Source organism: Gracilinanus agilis, chromosome 3 (assembly GCF_016433145.1).
Source record: "Gracilinanus agilis isolate LMUSP501 chromosome 3, AgileGrace, whole genome shotgun sequence".
Taxonomy (NCBI): domain Eukaryota; kingdom Metazoa; phylum Chordata; class Mammalia; order Didelphimorphia; family Didelphidae; genus Gracilinanus; species Gracilinanus agilis.
This window is the reverse complement of record NC_058132.1, coordinates 459,153,044-459,170,477: the sequence shown is the minus strand read 5'-3', so window position 1 is coordinate 459,170,477 and position 17,434 is coordinate 459,153,044. Positions and strand designations below refer to the sequence as shown.

The following is a 17,434-nucleotide window of genomic DNA, read 5'->3' as shown; positions in this document are numbered from 1 at the left end:
ACAAACCAGAAGAGAGGTACAGGAAGTTGTCACTCCCTTTTAAAGGCACTTCTTTTTTGTCATTTCCTGTGCCTTCCTCCTAGTTTAAATGTCCAATCACAACAGACACTTTGCTTAGGACTGCCCAAGGAGCAGTCAATCAATTCTTATTCATCACCTACTCTTGCACACGTGGGTCACAGACTTTCCACTTGAGAATTAAGTGGGGTGGTTTTCACCTTTGGTGATTAAATCTAAGAATGAGCTGGGTAGATTTAATCTCATTATCACACTAGCCAGGTGGCTCTCACCTCACCCCCTACCTGTTTCTCTCTGCCAGTCCTTGTTATAGTCTTGGACCATGTGTGGTAGGTCAGAGATGAGCCCTCACAGCTACAGTCTCAGCCCAGGTCTTACACAAACAACCAGGTCTCAGTGAGGTGAGTGGGAAAGAGTATCCCACTGGTAGCCCCCAAATTCCTCCCTGCAAGTCATTATCAGAACCCTGGGCCACACATGGTGGGTCAGATGCAAACCCTTGAGGCTGGCATCTCTGTGCAGGGGCACACAGTCAGCCAAGTAGCTGAGGTCTCATCATGCTGGGTGGGGGAGGGTGCTTCTCCCTTTTCCCCTGAAAATAGATGGACTATACCTATCTTTCAAGTTGTTTTTAGAAGGAGAGTCTCGTGATTTCTTCTTCTTTTTGGGTTTTGTTGCATTGAAATGGCAGAGTGGATTTCCAGCTGCAAGATGAGGGGTCAAGCCACAGCTCAGAATTTGAGAGGGCCCCCCAAGAACTCTGGGTGAGGGGGCAGATTAAGGCAGTTAAGGGCAGTTGATTCCTGGGGTGGAAGTGAGCAGGACACTCTCTGTTTGCTGACCCCAGATCTAGGTGGCTCTGGAGGGCTTTAGGCTTGAATCTGAACCAAGCCATTTTAGTTCTCTGCTGCCAACCTGCCTTAGCTTGAATAGACCTTCAATCAACATTACAGTTACTTCTAATTAGTTATTTAGTCTATAAGAGAAGATTATCTATTAGGTTAGAAGGCTAATTAGCAAACCAACATACCTTTCCCCTCTGTGGGGAGGGGCTGCTTGGACATAACAGTTTAGGGATTCCCAGACCTTGTCTATCCTTGTTAAATCTCCCTTCCTTCCCTTCCCCACATAACATTAAGCCTTTCATCATTTGGTAGCTGTGTCTGGCTATATTCAGGGGAATATTTACAACTCCTCAAGCTGACTTCCTCCTGCTGGGTAGCCCCAAAAGCAAGTCCTTTCCTCTGTGCCTGAAAGCTTCAAGACATCAAGCTTTTACTATTTTCTCTTTACTCAAACCTGTGGGGAAATAGTTTAGAGAAAGTTAAGATGTCTAGGAGTGTTGTCCTTCCTAGTTTCCTGACAGAGCCCAGAAGATAACGGATCAACCTCCATTTTGTAACTGATTTCCCAACTGCTTGGTGGGAGGGGGAAGGAAAAAAGGAGCACTCAGCAAGATCTTATCCCCTGCTGACAAGCCTGCTTGAGAGCCTGTGTGTGTGTGTCATCTTCATAAACCAAAGATTAGCAAGACCTGATTACTCTACAGACCACTGGCATTTGCAGCTTCCCACGAATATACCTGTTTAACAAATATAACAGTTTGGATTTCTGTTTGCTTGAAAGCACGATATGAATATTGGTTTGGAAGGATTTTTGAAGAGGTTATGGATTTAGGTGCTCCTAAGCCACCATCTTGGCTTCACCTCTCCAGACTGTCTTTCCAGAAAATCCTTGTTAGATCAAGTTTCTAAAACAACAAAGTTCCACTTTCAGAAAAGGCTATCAAAACCTGCTTTCAACAGCAGGCTATGAAGTGATGGGTATAAGGCCTAGTCTAACAGAATATTAAATTCAGAAGTTATCCCACCCCTTAGACATTCCTTATTTTGCTCCTATTACACCCAACTATTGCATATTACAAATCACCTGTTTCTCATTTCTTATGAAACTAGTCATATTTTGTCATATATCCCTGTAAGAATATTATAATGAAAAACTACATCAGTATGTCAGCTTTTTGTACTATAAAATAAGCTCTGTGAATCATTCATTTGTCTCTGGCTATCTCGGAGCCAATGACCTTTGGTTTAAGGTAACCACTGACCTTACATAATAAATCAAATTATCATGGAAGTTTTGTTCCCCAGACTTTTCTGTTTTAAATAAGGATGTTTTTAAACATAGGCAAGCTATTTCAGATCTCAGGTTCCTCATTTACAAAAAAAAAAAAAAGGGGGGGGGTTAACTACATCATAGATTTACAGATGACTTTAGAGTCCATCCAGTACAACTCCTTCATTTTGTAGATGAGTTGAGGCTGAGAGAAGTTAGACATGGCATCAAGGACCCTTCTAATTCTAATGTTCTATGATCAAAAAAGGTGACACTTTCTGAGAAAATGAGATTCACCCATACTCCCTCCCCTTTTTTTTCCCATTGTTGTTGAATCATTCCTAATTCTTCATGACCTCACAGACCGTAGCATGGTAACACTAATCATGGGGTTTTCTTGGCAAAAGTAATGGAATGGTTCACTATTTCCTTCTCCAGTGGATTAAGGCAGAGATTAAGTGACTTGCCTAAGGTCATTCAGCTAGTAAGTGTCTAAATCAGATTTTAATTCAGGTATTCCTAATTCCAGGGCTATCCCCTATCCTCTCAGGCATCTAACTGCTTTTTCTCCTTAAAATATCATTTTTTTCCCTCTCTCTTTCCTTCCATTTAAGAGTCATCAAAACATAACAAAACTAGGAGGCAAATCCGGCCTCAGACACTTCCCAGCTGTGTGACCCTGGGCAAGTCACTTGACCCCCATGGCCCACTCTTACCACTCTTCCACCTAGGAGCCAATACACAGAAGTTAAGGGTTTAAAAAATTAAAAAAAAAAAAAAAAAACTAGGAGGCAGCTGGTTGGCTCAGTGGATTGAGAGCCAATCCTAAAGATAGGAGGTCCCGGGTTCAAATTTGACCTCAAATATTTCCTAGCTGTGTGGTCTTGGGCAAGTCACTTAACCCCAGTTGCCTAGCCCTTAATCTTTTGCCTTGGAACCAATACACAGTATTAATTCTAAGACAGAAGGTATGGGTTAAAAAACACACACACATATAACAAAACTACTTCCAGGCCTTTTGTCTTATTTCACTCCCTTTAATAACCACTGAGAAATTAAGGTTCTGAGAGGCACTCACATTGTCCCATACATAAAAGTACCCATTGGAAAGTAAAGATTCTTTTATTTACTCACTTTCATTTACTTTATTAGATTTCTCTTGACTCCTGAGTTTATGTTTCAAAGTTTCTACTCAGCTCTAGTTATTTTCATCAAGAATGCTTAGAAGTTGATAAATTAATTGGGGGAAAGTAATATTCATAATATAGTTGATTTGTGCTCTAAATGCTAACTGTTGGGTGATATACCTTTGTAACTGTAAAAGCAAAATTACTAACTACTCTATACAGATTTCTTAATGCAACTAGTATAGAATGCCAAAATTAATAGATAGATAAAATGATTTTTCCATGTAGGATGATTTGGAGATACATTCACCTGCATTGATGCTATTTGGCAAAAAGTTTTGCTTTAAATTTCATGTGTTAAGTCCATTATATTATTTTATGTTAATATTTACCATTTTTTGCATTGTGTTGGAAAAATAGTATAGACGCACTTTTGATTTTTGGAATGATACCTAGAATGTGATAAAATGGTGTAATTAGGAGGCTAACTATTCTTTTCATCTAATTTCTGTGATTTTATATATTTGAGCAATTACTTATTAAAGACTTATCTGGAAAGGAAAAGAAAAAATTTTAAGAGGAATACATGGGATTGCTCCATAGAGACAGTAATCAAGGCAAGCAAGAGCCAAATGGGCACTGGGCTATTCTGTGTGGTGCTAAGGGAAAATAAAAAAAAAAATTAAAAAAAATTAAAAAACGGGCAAAGGTGATCCTAAGAAGCCAATAGAGAAAATGTCTTCATATTCCTTCTTTGTGCAAACCTGCCAGGAGGAACACAAGAAAAAGCAAGCAGATGCTTCTGTGAACTTCTCAGAATTTTCTAAAAAATGCTCAGAAAAGTGGAAGACAATGTCTGCTAAAGAGAAAGGAAAATTTGAGGACTTGGCAAAAGCTAATAAGGTTCCTTATGAAAGAAATACAAAAACCTACATACTACCTAAAGGAGAAACAAAAAAGAAGCTTAAGGATCCCAATGCACGGAAGAGGCTTCCTTTGGTATTCTTCTTATTCTGTTCTGAGTATTGCCCAAAAATCAAAGGGGAGCATCCTGGTCTTTCTATTGGAAATGTGGACAAAAAATTGGGAGAAATGTGGTATGATAGTGCTGCAGATGTCAAACAACCTTATTGTAGCAATCCAGGTATACATTAATTTTGATATTATTTTAAGAAGTATTAAAAAAAACTTAACTCTTATTCTGCTAATGATTGATCTCTGTAATCTTGAGTCAAATTGCCAAATCCCTAGCCCTTCCCTAAGGCTACACCCCAGAAGAGAGTCAGTTATCTCAGTCTCCTTACTTTTCCTTCAATGATCAATTAATATAGGTATCAAACAACAGTAGATGCCTTAGGCCATATCCACCCTGGATCCTGATCTTAGCTCTATCTATTGTTTCAGGTTTTGACAGTTTGCATTTTATGATGATTACCTCATAATGTTAATGTATCAGGCCACCAGCCTCTCCCCTTCCCCCCATACTGTTGTAACCCCAATAAAAGTGACAAGACATCAGTTGGCAAGAGAGCTCTCAACCATCAGAGCTCCTAACCATGAAGCTCTTGACCATCAGAGCTTACTCGCTGTCTGTCTACCTTATGCCAAAACTTTCTGTGTCTGCGTGTCTTTATTCTCGCCTTATGTTCTCTTTCCATTAATCCTTAACCCGTAACCCATTTTCACTCAGTCCTTGGTTCCCCTTTCTAAGTGTCCAACCCACTAGGAATCTTCGTGAAGCTGTTGGACGGCTTCACTTATGAAAAAAAGGCAACTAAGCTGAAGGAAAAGTATGAAAAGGATATTGCTGCACAGGCTAAAGGAAAACCTGATGTGCATAAAAAAGAAAGAATTGTCAAAGCTGAGAAGAGCAAGAAAAATGAGGAGGAAGAAGATGAGGAAAATGAAGAAGACAAGGAGGAGAATGAAGAAGATGAGGAGGATGAGGGAGATGATGAAGATGATGAATAAGTTCGTTCTAGAGCAGTTTTTCTTGTCTATAAAGCATTTAATCCCCACCCATCCACCCATACACAGCTCACTTCTTTTAAAGAAAAAAAATGGATATGTAAGGCTGTGTAAGACTTGTTTTTAAACTGTACAATGTCTATATATATATATATATATATATACATATATACATATACATATAGTTAACACACTACTGAATGTGTCTTTAGAAAGCCCTGTCTTTTAGTGACATTTTCAATAGACAATAACCTTGCCTGGTACAGTAAGGGGGTTGTAAATTGGCATGGAATTTTTAAGCAGGTTCATGTTGGTGCACAGCACAAATTAGTAATATATGGGGATGTAGTTCATTTTCATCTTTAGTTGTCTTTGATGCAGCATATGAAATAATTGTTCTGTTAAATGAATACTGCTCTGTAATTGAAAAAAAAAAGTTGAAGCTGTTTTGACATTCTGAGTGCTTTTAAGTAAATACAATTTTTTTATTAGTATTGTCCTTTTCATAAGTACCCTTAAATCATAACTTCTTTTTGCGGGGAAGCTCATCTTTGCTTTTTGTATGCCCATTTGGGATCACATGTCTTCATCTTTTCATATAGTTAGTTGATTAAAAAAAAAAAAAGCTTTGATCTACACACCCTGTCTAATCTTGATATAAACTTGTATAGAAACAATTTTCTTCCGTAACTAGAAATCAGAAGTTCCCAGTTAATAAACTCAAATTTCACATAGTATAGTATTCTATCCAGTTACAACATTTACCAAGTGGAGAATACAGAAATCAGCAGCATGGAATTGTTTGAGTGAAACATACTAAAATTTTGTCCCAGAAGGACCAATAGAAGGCTATGTTGTGATCTTTATGTGGGGGATTATACAACATTCACAACTTTATTACTATGTAACTGAAGTTATGTTTCTAATTCCCAAACTTCAGAAAAGCTGAGAATATGCCCCCAAAGCATGAGTTGAAATGCAAGACTGCCACATTAATCTTTGGGAGTAAATTTATTAAAGGCTAAGTGGGCTTATAGTGTGAAGGAGCTGGCAGTGAATAGCCCTTGGAAAACTTTAGATTCTTAAAACTGAAAATTCAGATTTGATTTAAGTCAGTCCCAAATAAAATTAGAATGTAGTCTCATTTAAAATGAAGTGTTTTTCCTATTAGGGTTTACGAGTAATTGTAATATTTGATACTCTTTTTAAAAAAATAGGCCTTGATGGAAAATACACTTAAAATTTGGCATTACAGTAAATTGTTTAAACACCAAACACCTAATTTGATCAAATATTTTTTCCTTTCTAAAATCAAAGCTAACCATATCCACTAAAACTGATCATTTATGTTTATCTGTTTACCATTTGGGGGGACAGTTTGGCAGTTTTGTGGTTTCGAAATCATGGTTCCCTTCAGTACCAATGTTTTAAAATAGTGTTCTTGTACCCTTATACACTTTTGTGATGGAGTACTGTTTTTTTATACAATTTCAACTTTCAGATTCTAATTTCAGTTTTGCATTTGTTTATGTATAATTTCAGGTGGAATCCTGGATGATACTAATTAACTAATAATTGCAAAAAAAAAAAAGGAATACATGAAAGTCCTCCATTTTATTGTTTTTTTTTCCTCCTTTAGGATCACATTCAGTTTTCCTGAGCAAATTATTCTTCAGTGAAGGCCTATTATATCTTTTGCCTATTATATTCCATGTTCTCCACCTCTTTATAGTAGTAGCTCCCAAATCGTGTGTGATCTGACTGTAACTGTTTGGTACTTAAATCCTTTCTTTCTAGTCATTTGAAGTATTGACCTAGATTCTCTAAATTCAGGCTATGACATTTCTGGAAATATTCATTTTGAAGTTTCTTACAGGAAGTAATTGGTAAATTCTATTTTTATTTTTTTGTCTTGTTCTAATATGTCTGTATAACCATCCAGCAACTACACGATATTCTCATGAGAGTAAAGCACCTGAAAGAGACTGAGGGAATATGGGTGGAAGAGAGAAAAGAGACATAGAGACATAGTATTCTTCAGCATAACTTCTAGTCTGTCAGATCCTACTCTGATGATGAGAGAGAGATTCTCTCAAGTCAGACAGGTAAACTGGATTTTATTGAGATTTCAAGGAATGGGGGATGTGGGATTGTTAATCAAATAGGCAATATGGCAGAAAAATTAGCATCATATCAGTAATCAAGAACAAGATAAAAGAGCCAGATCCTAGGACAATGGAGTAAGACAATGCCCAGATCAGTTCATTTGAAAGTCCTTTTTCCTTCAGCACACTGGCCCTATCTCATACAAATGCTTTGCCATAACAAAGAAGCTATAGTAATTGCTAGCCAACCTTCCAGACTGCAGAGATGGGGAGTGATTTTAATACAAGATTTGAGCTCCAATTCAATCCAAGGATCCAAGAAATCAATTATGTGAAATATTAGAAATATATCCATAAGTCTGGTACATGAGCACTTTGCTCATTAGTCAGTTTTTTTAATACATCTTTAATACTTTCATGATTTGTTCATACCTAGAACTCTTCTTATCCCACCTTTTCATTTAAAAGATGACAATGATGAGAGAATGTAATTGTCAAAAGAAAATCAGAAATCCAAAAAAAAAGAAAAAGGAAAAAATCCCAAATAAAAGAGCAAAATTAAATTTTGTATAAAAAATATATATAAAAATGATTAAAAAATGAAATGAAATCTTTCATGTATAAGAGTCTGAGTAAAAAAAATAAATCTGTAACATGCCCTTGAATCATAAGCAAGCCCAAATTAAAGTGATATATGTCCCACAAGCCTGGAGGACAATTGCAGCAATATAGCACTTTACCCATCAGCAGCCAGGACTACAGAAAACTGCCAAATTCTAAAAGAGAAGGGACTATGGTTTGAGGTAAAAGGGAAATATGGTTCCCTGGTCTGATTTTATGTTTACTCTCAGGGATAGTGGAGCCAAAATGAAAGCCACACTAAGGTACCTGTCGGAAATTTGGTACAAGGGAGTCCCCTGTCTGAAATTGTCAAAAAGCTGCTTCTTCGAACCTCCAAACAAGTCCTCTGTCTAGGTGCATATTCTCTTCATTCCCACAGGGATTATTGGTCTCCTTGGCCTTGTACTTCATAGCAATGTGCAGTGGCTGTATGTAATCCCTTCTGAAATCAGACACAATTATTAGTAAAAGTCCCATAATACTTAACAATCAATGGAAGGTTTCCATAGTCTCAAGCTTTTGGATATGCATAAATATTAGGGCTAGTAGATATTGTTAACTTATCCTTCAAGATCCAAAACATTAATACTGATTCCAAGTATTTCAAGTACTAAAAAAAGACAAGAGAAGGGAAAGAAAAGGAAAGGAAAAAGGAAAAAAATTCAAATATCCTATAGCAAATATTAAAGAAAAAACAAAAATTATAATAAAAAAATTCATAGTTCACATTTCATGACACAATGTGTTAGCCAAGCAGATGTACAATCTGAGAGCCATGACCAAATTTTTTTTAAAAGAGCCTAAATAGCACATTTCAAGAAATCAGGAAAAAAAACCATAATCAGGCTTTAAAAAAAAAAGAATTGGTCATGGTTCTCAGACCACTTCATTTGAATATTAATATCCAACCAAACCTCCCCTTTTCCTTTTTATAGATAGTCAAATGTTTATTAAACCCTCTTTCAATGATATCTTCTCCCAAATTACTGATTTGGAAAAATGTTTTACATGATTGTACAAGTAAAATCTATATCAGACTGCTTACTATCTCAGGGAAAGAGGAGTAAGAGGAAGTAAGGAAGGGAGAGAATTTTGAATTCATGATTAAAAAAAGAACATTAAAAAGTTTCTCTCTCAATCTGTTTTCAGAGTCAGTTATTTTTGATAGATTACATTTTATTTTCTTTTTTTGGTTTTTGGAATTTGTTTTAATTTTTTTTGTTTTCTCTTTGACTTTTGTTTGACCCATTCTAATTTTTTTTAAAACATTTATTAATATTCATTTTTAACATGGTTACATGATTCATGCTCCACCTTTCCCCTTCAACCCCCCCCGCACCCCCCCAACCTTCGCCGATGCGTGTTTCCACTAGTTTTGTCATGTGTCCTTGAACAAGACCAATTTGACCCATTCTAATTTTTAAGGAGTCTGTTACTTGGATAAGGTTATGCTTCTCTTGTGCAAAAATGTTATTTCCAGTTCCAAGTCACTCTTCTGTAGTTACCCATTAATTTCCTAATTCTTTCCTCTAGCACTGTCATTCTACTCATAATACCATTTTAAACTTTTAAAAAAAATTTTCCTTCCTTTTTTTCTAGAAATTCTAATTGATCTTGTGCCCAAGTTTTATTTATTTATTTTTTTGACAATTTGTGTTTTGGAATTATCTCCTCTTGTGGGTTTGTTTCTTAGGTATCCTCAGCAACATAATAGCTCTTTATCATTTTTTTGTTGACTCATCCCCCTAGATTTATTTCCCAAATTGGGGCTTTGTGTCTGGTCTAGGAGGCCCTGCACCCTTCTGGTGAGACTGCAGTGACTTTGTGTGGTCCTGGTCTTTATTATTTGATGTTCTGCTACTAGGGTCAGAATGGCAGTACTTCAGTCCTCTTCATTTCTCTGGGTCTGACTTTAAGATCACTTCTTCTTGGACAACACCAAAGGCCTCTTTTTGTTCTCTACATCTGACTATTAGATCCCCATTTTCCCCTGTTCCATAGTTTCTGCTCTGCTAGACTATACTACTTCTTCCTATTCTACCATTTTGTCTGAACAAGGTGATTCACTCTAGATTTCTAATGTTGCTGCATTAGGTCACTGATAAATTCAGAGGTAACGTGATCTCTGCCTACTTCCAATGTGGCATCCCCCAAACTTTCCTACTGCCAGGCCACCAAGATGTAATCTTATCCAACTTTGATATTCTCCATTATTCCTTTCTCTAGCTTATATGTAAAATTGGCATCTTCTGTGTGGATTTACTCTTTCATCTTTTACTCTCACACTGGTTTTTTTGGTTTTTTTTTTTTTTTTTTTTTTGAGTTTCAAAGCATTTGTTGGATGTAGAATTGCACTTTCCTGGGAAGGCATAGGGTCTGGACAAACTGAGATTCAAGAGTTTCTTCCACATTGATGTTGTTATGTCAATCGTGTCTAATTCTTTATAACTCCATTTGGGCTTTTATTGACAAAGATACTGGAGTGTTTTGCCATTTCCTTCTCCTGCTCATTTTATAGATGAGGAAACCAGGAAACTGGAGGTTAGTTAAGTGATTTGCCCAGGATCACATAGCTAGTAAGTGTCTAAGGCCTGTTTTGAACTCAGGAAGATGAGTTTTCTTGACTCCAGCTCCTGCATTCTTTCAACTGTGCCACCTTAATGTTGCCATAAGATAAACCTTAACATTTGTAGGACCTTCACAACCTTCTCACAAAAGTATAGCTCACCTCCTTTGAGTATCAAATAACACCATTTTCATCTTCTTTCCCAGAACTTCAATATAAAATCTCTTCCATTATATCAGATGGGTGAATTGATTTCTCCAAACTAAGGAAATATGATATGAATTCTTTCCACAATTATGGAAACCATCAAAAGTTTAGAATGCACTATGATCTGATATCATCTTATAAAAGCAATTTGTCAAATATTTCTGCTTTCAAAGAGTTTGTTATTTTTAAAATATTTTAAAACAATTCCTGATTTTTGCTTTCAATTCTTTTGGGTTCTGGAAATTTGACAAAGAAAATTGGAAAACTGTATCATTTTAGAGTTAATGTAGCTCCCATTAAAAGTATCAGATTAACAGACTTGTAAATTCAAGCTTTCTTACAAAGCAAGTACAAAGGAGACAGTGGTAAGAGTCAAACAGATATTTCTCTTTTAAAATTGGCATTTTTTACATTCTGTAGTATAGAGAGAGGGGGTCATGATAGTTTTTTCAAGCTTTGGCTGAATTCTGTAATCAGTTAGGGGTTTGGAATCTTGAGAGAGAAAAGTCAGTTGGTTTGTGAATCTCGTGGAGAGAGTTTTAGACCTGCTGAGCTGCTTCCTTACCTATCTGTAGAATTGAAATTTAGCCTGGCTTTGAAATATTTATTTAAGAATTGTTAGTTTAGATAAACTCTTTGTATCTTCATTTCCTTTATTATTTCCTATCTTCCTTCCCTTACCTTATATGTCTGTGGAGTTAATAAGGAGAGTAAATTAGAGAGGAGTTCAAATCTGTGAATGGTTTAACTATAATTTGACAGTATTATATATAAAGAAATTAGTCAGTCATCATTTATTCCCTTTAGATATCAAGAGCACCTTATAAGCTGAGTTAAGGCAGGTCCTTACTCAGACTCCATCTCTGCCTCCCTTCCCCACCTGAAGTTCCTGAGACAACTGTTAGGGCTTCCTCAATCCACTTTCCTGACAAATCATCCTTTAAAGATAATAAACCCTTTTGTGTTTCAACAGACCTATTAGTATAATTTGTCAGTTAGTTATTAAGAGAGGGAAGAAGAAGGAAAGAACTAACATACTCTGGGCTTGAAGGGAAACCGGGTATCCATCTTGAAGGAAGGTGTAACTTCAAAACAAGTCCCTTCCTGTGAAATTAACTAAAGCCTGTAGTTAATTTCAGCTCAGTCTATTTCCTTCAGTTTGTGTTTAAGTCTGAGTCCTGGTCTATAAGCCCTGCTATCTTTGCCTGTTTAGATTAATTCCTCCTCTCCCTGAAGATCTTTGTTTCCCTTTAGTGCTATACTCCTGACTTCAGCCCTATTATATCCTGAATCTCCTTATTCCAGCCTACCTGTAACCTAGATTACCTACCTAGCAAGTCCTTTGACAACCTCCTTTCAAAATCCCCTTTTACCACACACCTTTCCTCAAATTATCCCCATTACAATTCTTATTGATCTTTTCCCAAGTTTTTTTTTCTTATAAGTGTGTATGTGATACCAGATATAGTTGTCTAACTAATTTTTTAAAATTTTTATTTTAATTTTTAAAAACCACTCCTATGATGTCTATTTTCCATAGTAAAGAGGAGGAAAGGGAGAATATCTTTTCCCACTGCAGTTATGATATATCACTAGTCAGCATAAGATATTAAATGGGAATTTTAGGGGGATTTTTGTGGAAGGAAACCACAAATGACATGCCAAAGCCTAGCAGAATAAGTTTAGAGCTCAGAACACATAGTGTTATATAATGTCAACATATTTTATCTCTTAATACCATAAATATGCTCAATTTCTTTTTTAAGTTTAAAATAAGTAAAAAAAAAAACAATTTGAGAAAGTTTGAGAAAAAAATTTACATGGATTTTCTAGATTGTGGAGGTGTTGTACTCCTAACCCTTGTGATGTAGAGGAATATCTGTACTAAATTTGGAGCCAAGAGAGCTGAGTTCAAATTCCACCTCTACTATTATATATGGGAAGCTGGGAAATCCATTCTCTTCTCTAAGCCACAGTTTCCAGACTGGAGTACTTGTTTTCTTTCATACACATGTTTTCCTGCTATACTCAGAGAGTGAAGATCAGAGTTCAACTAACATTATGACATCATGAACTGAACCAACGAGAGTGCTGACCTAAATTTCTTTTATCCTGGCTCTGAGAAATAGGCAAGTTGTTAAGCTGTTTCACTCATGTCCAATTCTTTGTGAACCCATTTTGGAGTTTTTTGGCAGGGATACTGGAGTGGTTTGCCATTTCTTTCTACAACACATTTACGGATGAAGAACTGAAGGAAATAGGATTAAGTCACTTGCCCAGGGTCACACAGCTAGTGTCTGAGGCCATATTTGAACTCAGGAAGATGAGTCTTCCTGATTCCAAGCCCAGTGTTCTATCCACTGCCTCGAGGTGTTTGTTTCTTTTTTTTTTTAAATAAATATAATGGAGTTTTTATTAAAAGGTAAAAGAATGGTTATTCACCTGTGTAAGACAAAGGTTCTATTTTTGGTCAAATTCTACCAGAGCCTTTCCCAACCATAATGTAGGTGCTACCACCGTCTTGGACCCTATTTGCTGCCTTGATTGATCCTGCTTCTAGGGTAGGGTGGGCCACTGATCAGAGCCACCATGCACATGATCAATTTCAAGACAATCCTAAAAAGCAAGGGCAGAGGGCAGGAAACTCACTGTATAGACTCTATTTGTCCTCCCCACAGGGAAGGGCTCTTACAATAACTGATTTTAAGAGTTCCAGGCAGGAAACAAATGCAGTGTAAGCAGAAGGGGTTGGCAGGAAGGTCTATGGAAATTCATCAGCAGACAGAAGAAATCTCATTAGGCATTGTAGGAAGAAGAGGACACACTGCCAACGTGACCTGTCCAGTTTGTATGGATAAAGTGTCCTGGTTCAGCTAAGAGTTCATAGGTGTGAACCCCAAAGTCATCCCTCTGATCAAATTGGCAGGTAGCGTCTTGTGCCTGTACCCATCACAGAAGGAAAGAGCCATGGTGAAGCAGGGCATGGGGGTGCTAGCCTGTACCCCAGTGCTGATCATCCACTGCCATGAGTCCTAGTAGTTCTGCACAGCAGTCTTAAAGAAGTCATCCAGGAAAAGGTTCTGGAGCTGGGGGTTCCAGTCAAAGGTATCTTTGATCTTCTCCAGGAAGACACTGTGGATGATGCAGCCACCCCTCCATATCAGGGCAAATTCCACTATAGAGTGTCTAGCCAAACTCTTGGGCTGCCTGTCCCAAGAGCATAAATCCTTAGATGTAAGAGATGATCTTGGAGGTATAGAGGGCCTTTCAAATGTCCTCCAGGAAGGACTTCTTGTCACCCCCAAATTTAGTCTGTCCACTTCCCAGGACCCTTCTGGTCGGCACTGTCCCTGATCTTGGGCAGGAGGTGCTGGCCATCAGGATATCAGAACTTAAGGATGTTGGCAGTGATTTCAATCAGGAAAGAGTCCAGCTCTGTCTTATTTCATTCTTCAAACACGGTGGCCATCTAAATGTGCTCCATGCCCAGGATATCTTTCATCAGGTGGTAGAGTTCACAAATCAACTGCATGTCTCCATATTCTATCCCATTGTGCACCATCTTGACAAAGTGACCAGCGCCCTCCTCTCCCACCTAATTACAGCAAGGTTCCCCAGAGCCCACTTTGGCAGTGATGCTTTGGAAGATGGCCTTGATATGTGACCAAACTTCTTTGTTGGCTCCAGACATGAGAGATGGCCCGTAATGGTCCCCATCCTCTCCATCACTAACACCACTTCCCACAAGATGCCCTTGATCTTGAGGTCTTGGCATCACTTTGTAGTGTCTCTATATTCTGAATTCCCCCCATCAATAATAATGTCCCTGACTTCCAATAAGGGCACCAGTTTCACAATAAAATCATCCACAGCTTGGCTGGCCTTGAAGAGAAGGATGATCGGGGGAGGCTTCTTCAGTTTGGACACCATTTCCTCCAGGGAATGAGCTCCAACCACCTTAGTCCCCTTTGCCTTATTGGTGAAAAAGTCATCAACTTTGTAGGCTATTCTATTAAAAGCACACACCACAAAGCCATGGTCATTCATGTTTAAAATTAGGTTCTGGCCCATGACAGCCAGTCCAGCCAATCAGGACAATATCAGCTTGGGCCATGGTGGCACTCAGGATGGGCCAGAAATGTCTGATCTGGGCTGAGCTGGGTAGAACAGGGCCGGGATGGAGGTAGAACAAACGGTTTGTTGGAGGTTCAGCTTTGGAAGCCGAGCTATTTGTTTCTGTTCTGTTTCATTTGCCTTCAGTTTCAGGTACAGAAGGTAATCCCTACCAGACTTACTAGCCTCAGAAGTTTAAACTACCTTGGAGTACCTGAAGAGTATGATTCTTGGGGTAAGGGTTCTAGGTGGGATGCTGCAGTCAGCCAGTCCACCTGTCAGGAAGCCCAAGCAGGGTTTTGGATTTAGAACTCTATAAAAACCAAGGTAATCTGTGAACTTTATTCTCTTCCCCTTCCTAGAAGGAGCACCATTTGGGGGGCCATAGCTATTTGTAGAGAGACTAGACACTCTGCAATTCCCTTCAAGGTACCAGAGGAGTACTTGGAGGAAGAGTAAAATGTAATTTCCTTATAGCCTTCAGGTAGTGAAGGTTAAATTACATTTTTCCTTTTCTTTCCTAGGGCGCCACCTTGGTGATGTGAATTGGAATAGTATTTTGTAGAACTAAAATCTCCCTCTTGCTTGGAGGGTTCTTGAGTTATAAATATTTTATTTGTGCTTCATAAAATACTGTAATTGACTCTCATATTTCTTTCGACCCATTTGAACAAACCTAAAGTGCCTAGTATCTTCAAGGTACTGGGTATATACAAAGACAAAAAAAAAAAAGATTCAGTCTCTGTCCTCAAGAAATTTTAATTCTACTGGAGGTACCAAATGTATACACAAGTAAGTAAATGCAAAATAAATACAAAGTAATTTTGAGAAGAAGAGACAGTACTTAAAACTAGAGTAATAAGAAAGTTTTATTGCAGAAAAAAGTATGAAGAAAAAGTATATAAAATTTCCACTTGAATTCAGTGTAGATTTCTTGAAGGGTAGTGTTGAACTGAGAGCAAGAAGATCTAAGTTCTAGTCCTTTTGTATTGTTCAGTGGTACCCAGGATCTTTGTGGTCCCATTTTGGGGTTTTCTTGGAAAAAATATTAGAATGGTTTGCCATTTACTTCTTACTTTACAGATGAGAAAATTGAAGCAAATTGGGTTAAGTGACTTGCCCAGAGTCATCTAGCTAATAAGTCTCTGAGGCCAGATTTGAACTTAAGAAGAGGACTTCCTACCTCCAAGCCTAAGGCTCCATTCATTGTGCCACCTTGCTACATGAATTCTAGCCCTTCTTAGCTGTGCCATCTGGAATATGACACAATCTCCCCATGTATCAGTGTTCACTTTGGACTAGATGATTCTCTAATGTCTTTTCTAGCTAAAATTCCGTGATTCTAGTTTAGAAACCAAATCAGCTTTTAGAAATGAGTCTAGGGGAGAAATGTAAACAAGTGTATCTTTGGCAGAGAGTTCTCTTTCAAATGTGAAATCTGCTGACCATTGATCAAAAGTGAGAAAAAGTATTTTAGTCACATTTCTACAACTTCTACATAACGGGAGATTTTGTATAAAGACATCCATATATCGATATTTATATTGTTTCTTCCTTTATGACTACTTAACCAGATTTTAAAATCCTGAGAAATAGGGCTGGATGAAACATAATTATAGAAAAAATCCAAGCTCTTTTGCTTTTTAATTTATTTATTACTTTGGTCTAAAGTAAGACAACCAGTTTTCATCATACCATAGGAGATTGTTTCATGGTAGATAAGAGTAGTGTGTTTTTTTTTTTTAACCAGGAAAACTTGGACTTGAATCTGGCACCCTGAATTTTATAAACCTATATAATCCTGGCTAAGTCACTTAACTTCCAGATTACTTGGACTCACTTAACAATAGGATCAGGACTCAATTTTAGATGTGTGTAGACCAATGATGTGTCAAAACCAACTAGAAATGAAGCCACTACACATACTACAGTATTATAGAAGAGTCCTAGAGGGATGTTAGATGTTATAACCCACCTTTGAACTCCCCAGGGACAGTGAAGCAAAAAAAACCCTTGGTTTATGAAAATAAAACTTATTTTAAAAAGAGAGAAATAAGAAACTGGTAGGTAGGACCCTAGCACTCTCCAAACTAACTCCACCCAACTTCTAAGTCTCCTGTTGAAGGAGAGCCTTTGTTTTCTTCTATGGACTCTACTCAATCCTCCCTATGTTATCTAAGAAACCACCCTCCCCCCAGTGCTATCTGACTTAATCTAAACTTACTACTAATAATTAATAATAAAGAAAGGGGAAAAAACCCTGGTTTTGGCTGCTTTATTAAGGAACCAAAGTTATAGATGGAAAGCTTTGGATTACCTTAACCAATAGGAATTCTGGCAGATTAAACCTGGACTCGGGGAAACTGTTTCCCTCCAAGTAAATCCTCTACCTGGATGCCACAGACTTCTCCACAAAATCCCAACTCACAGGGAGAATCATTCAGAGGAGAAATCCTCCTTTAGCTTGATGGGAATTGTAGGCAGAGAGACAAAATCTTCCTCCAGCTTGGTCAAAATCCAAGAGGAAGTGAAGTTCAGTTATTTCCAGTTGTAGGCCCACAATTCCTTTCTACCCAGAATCCTTTTCCTAGGGC

At 37.6% G+C, this 17,434-nt stretch overlaps 1 protein-coding gene and 1 pseudogene across 1 annotated transcript; one reads left to right on the top strand and one right to left on the bottom strand.

Annotated features, from left to right (window-relative positions):
- Nucleotides 1-3,956: 3,956 nt before the first annotated feature.
- Nucleotides 3,957-5,231, top strand: LOC123241710 (high mobility group protein B1-like; the record flags this gene model as incomplete). The annotated part of the gene is made up of 2 exons (XM_044669271.1): nucleotides 3,957-4,386; nucleotides 5,017-5,231. Coding segments are annotated over 2 exons (645 nt in total), but the record flags the coding sequence as incomplete, so codon positions are not given.
- An 8,292-nt stretch (nucleotides 5,232-13,523) lies between these two features.
- LOC123239679 lies at nucleotides 13,524-14,841 on the bottom strand (annotated as a pseudogene).
- Nucleotides 14,842-17,434: the final 2,593 nt, after the last annotated feature.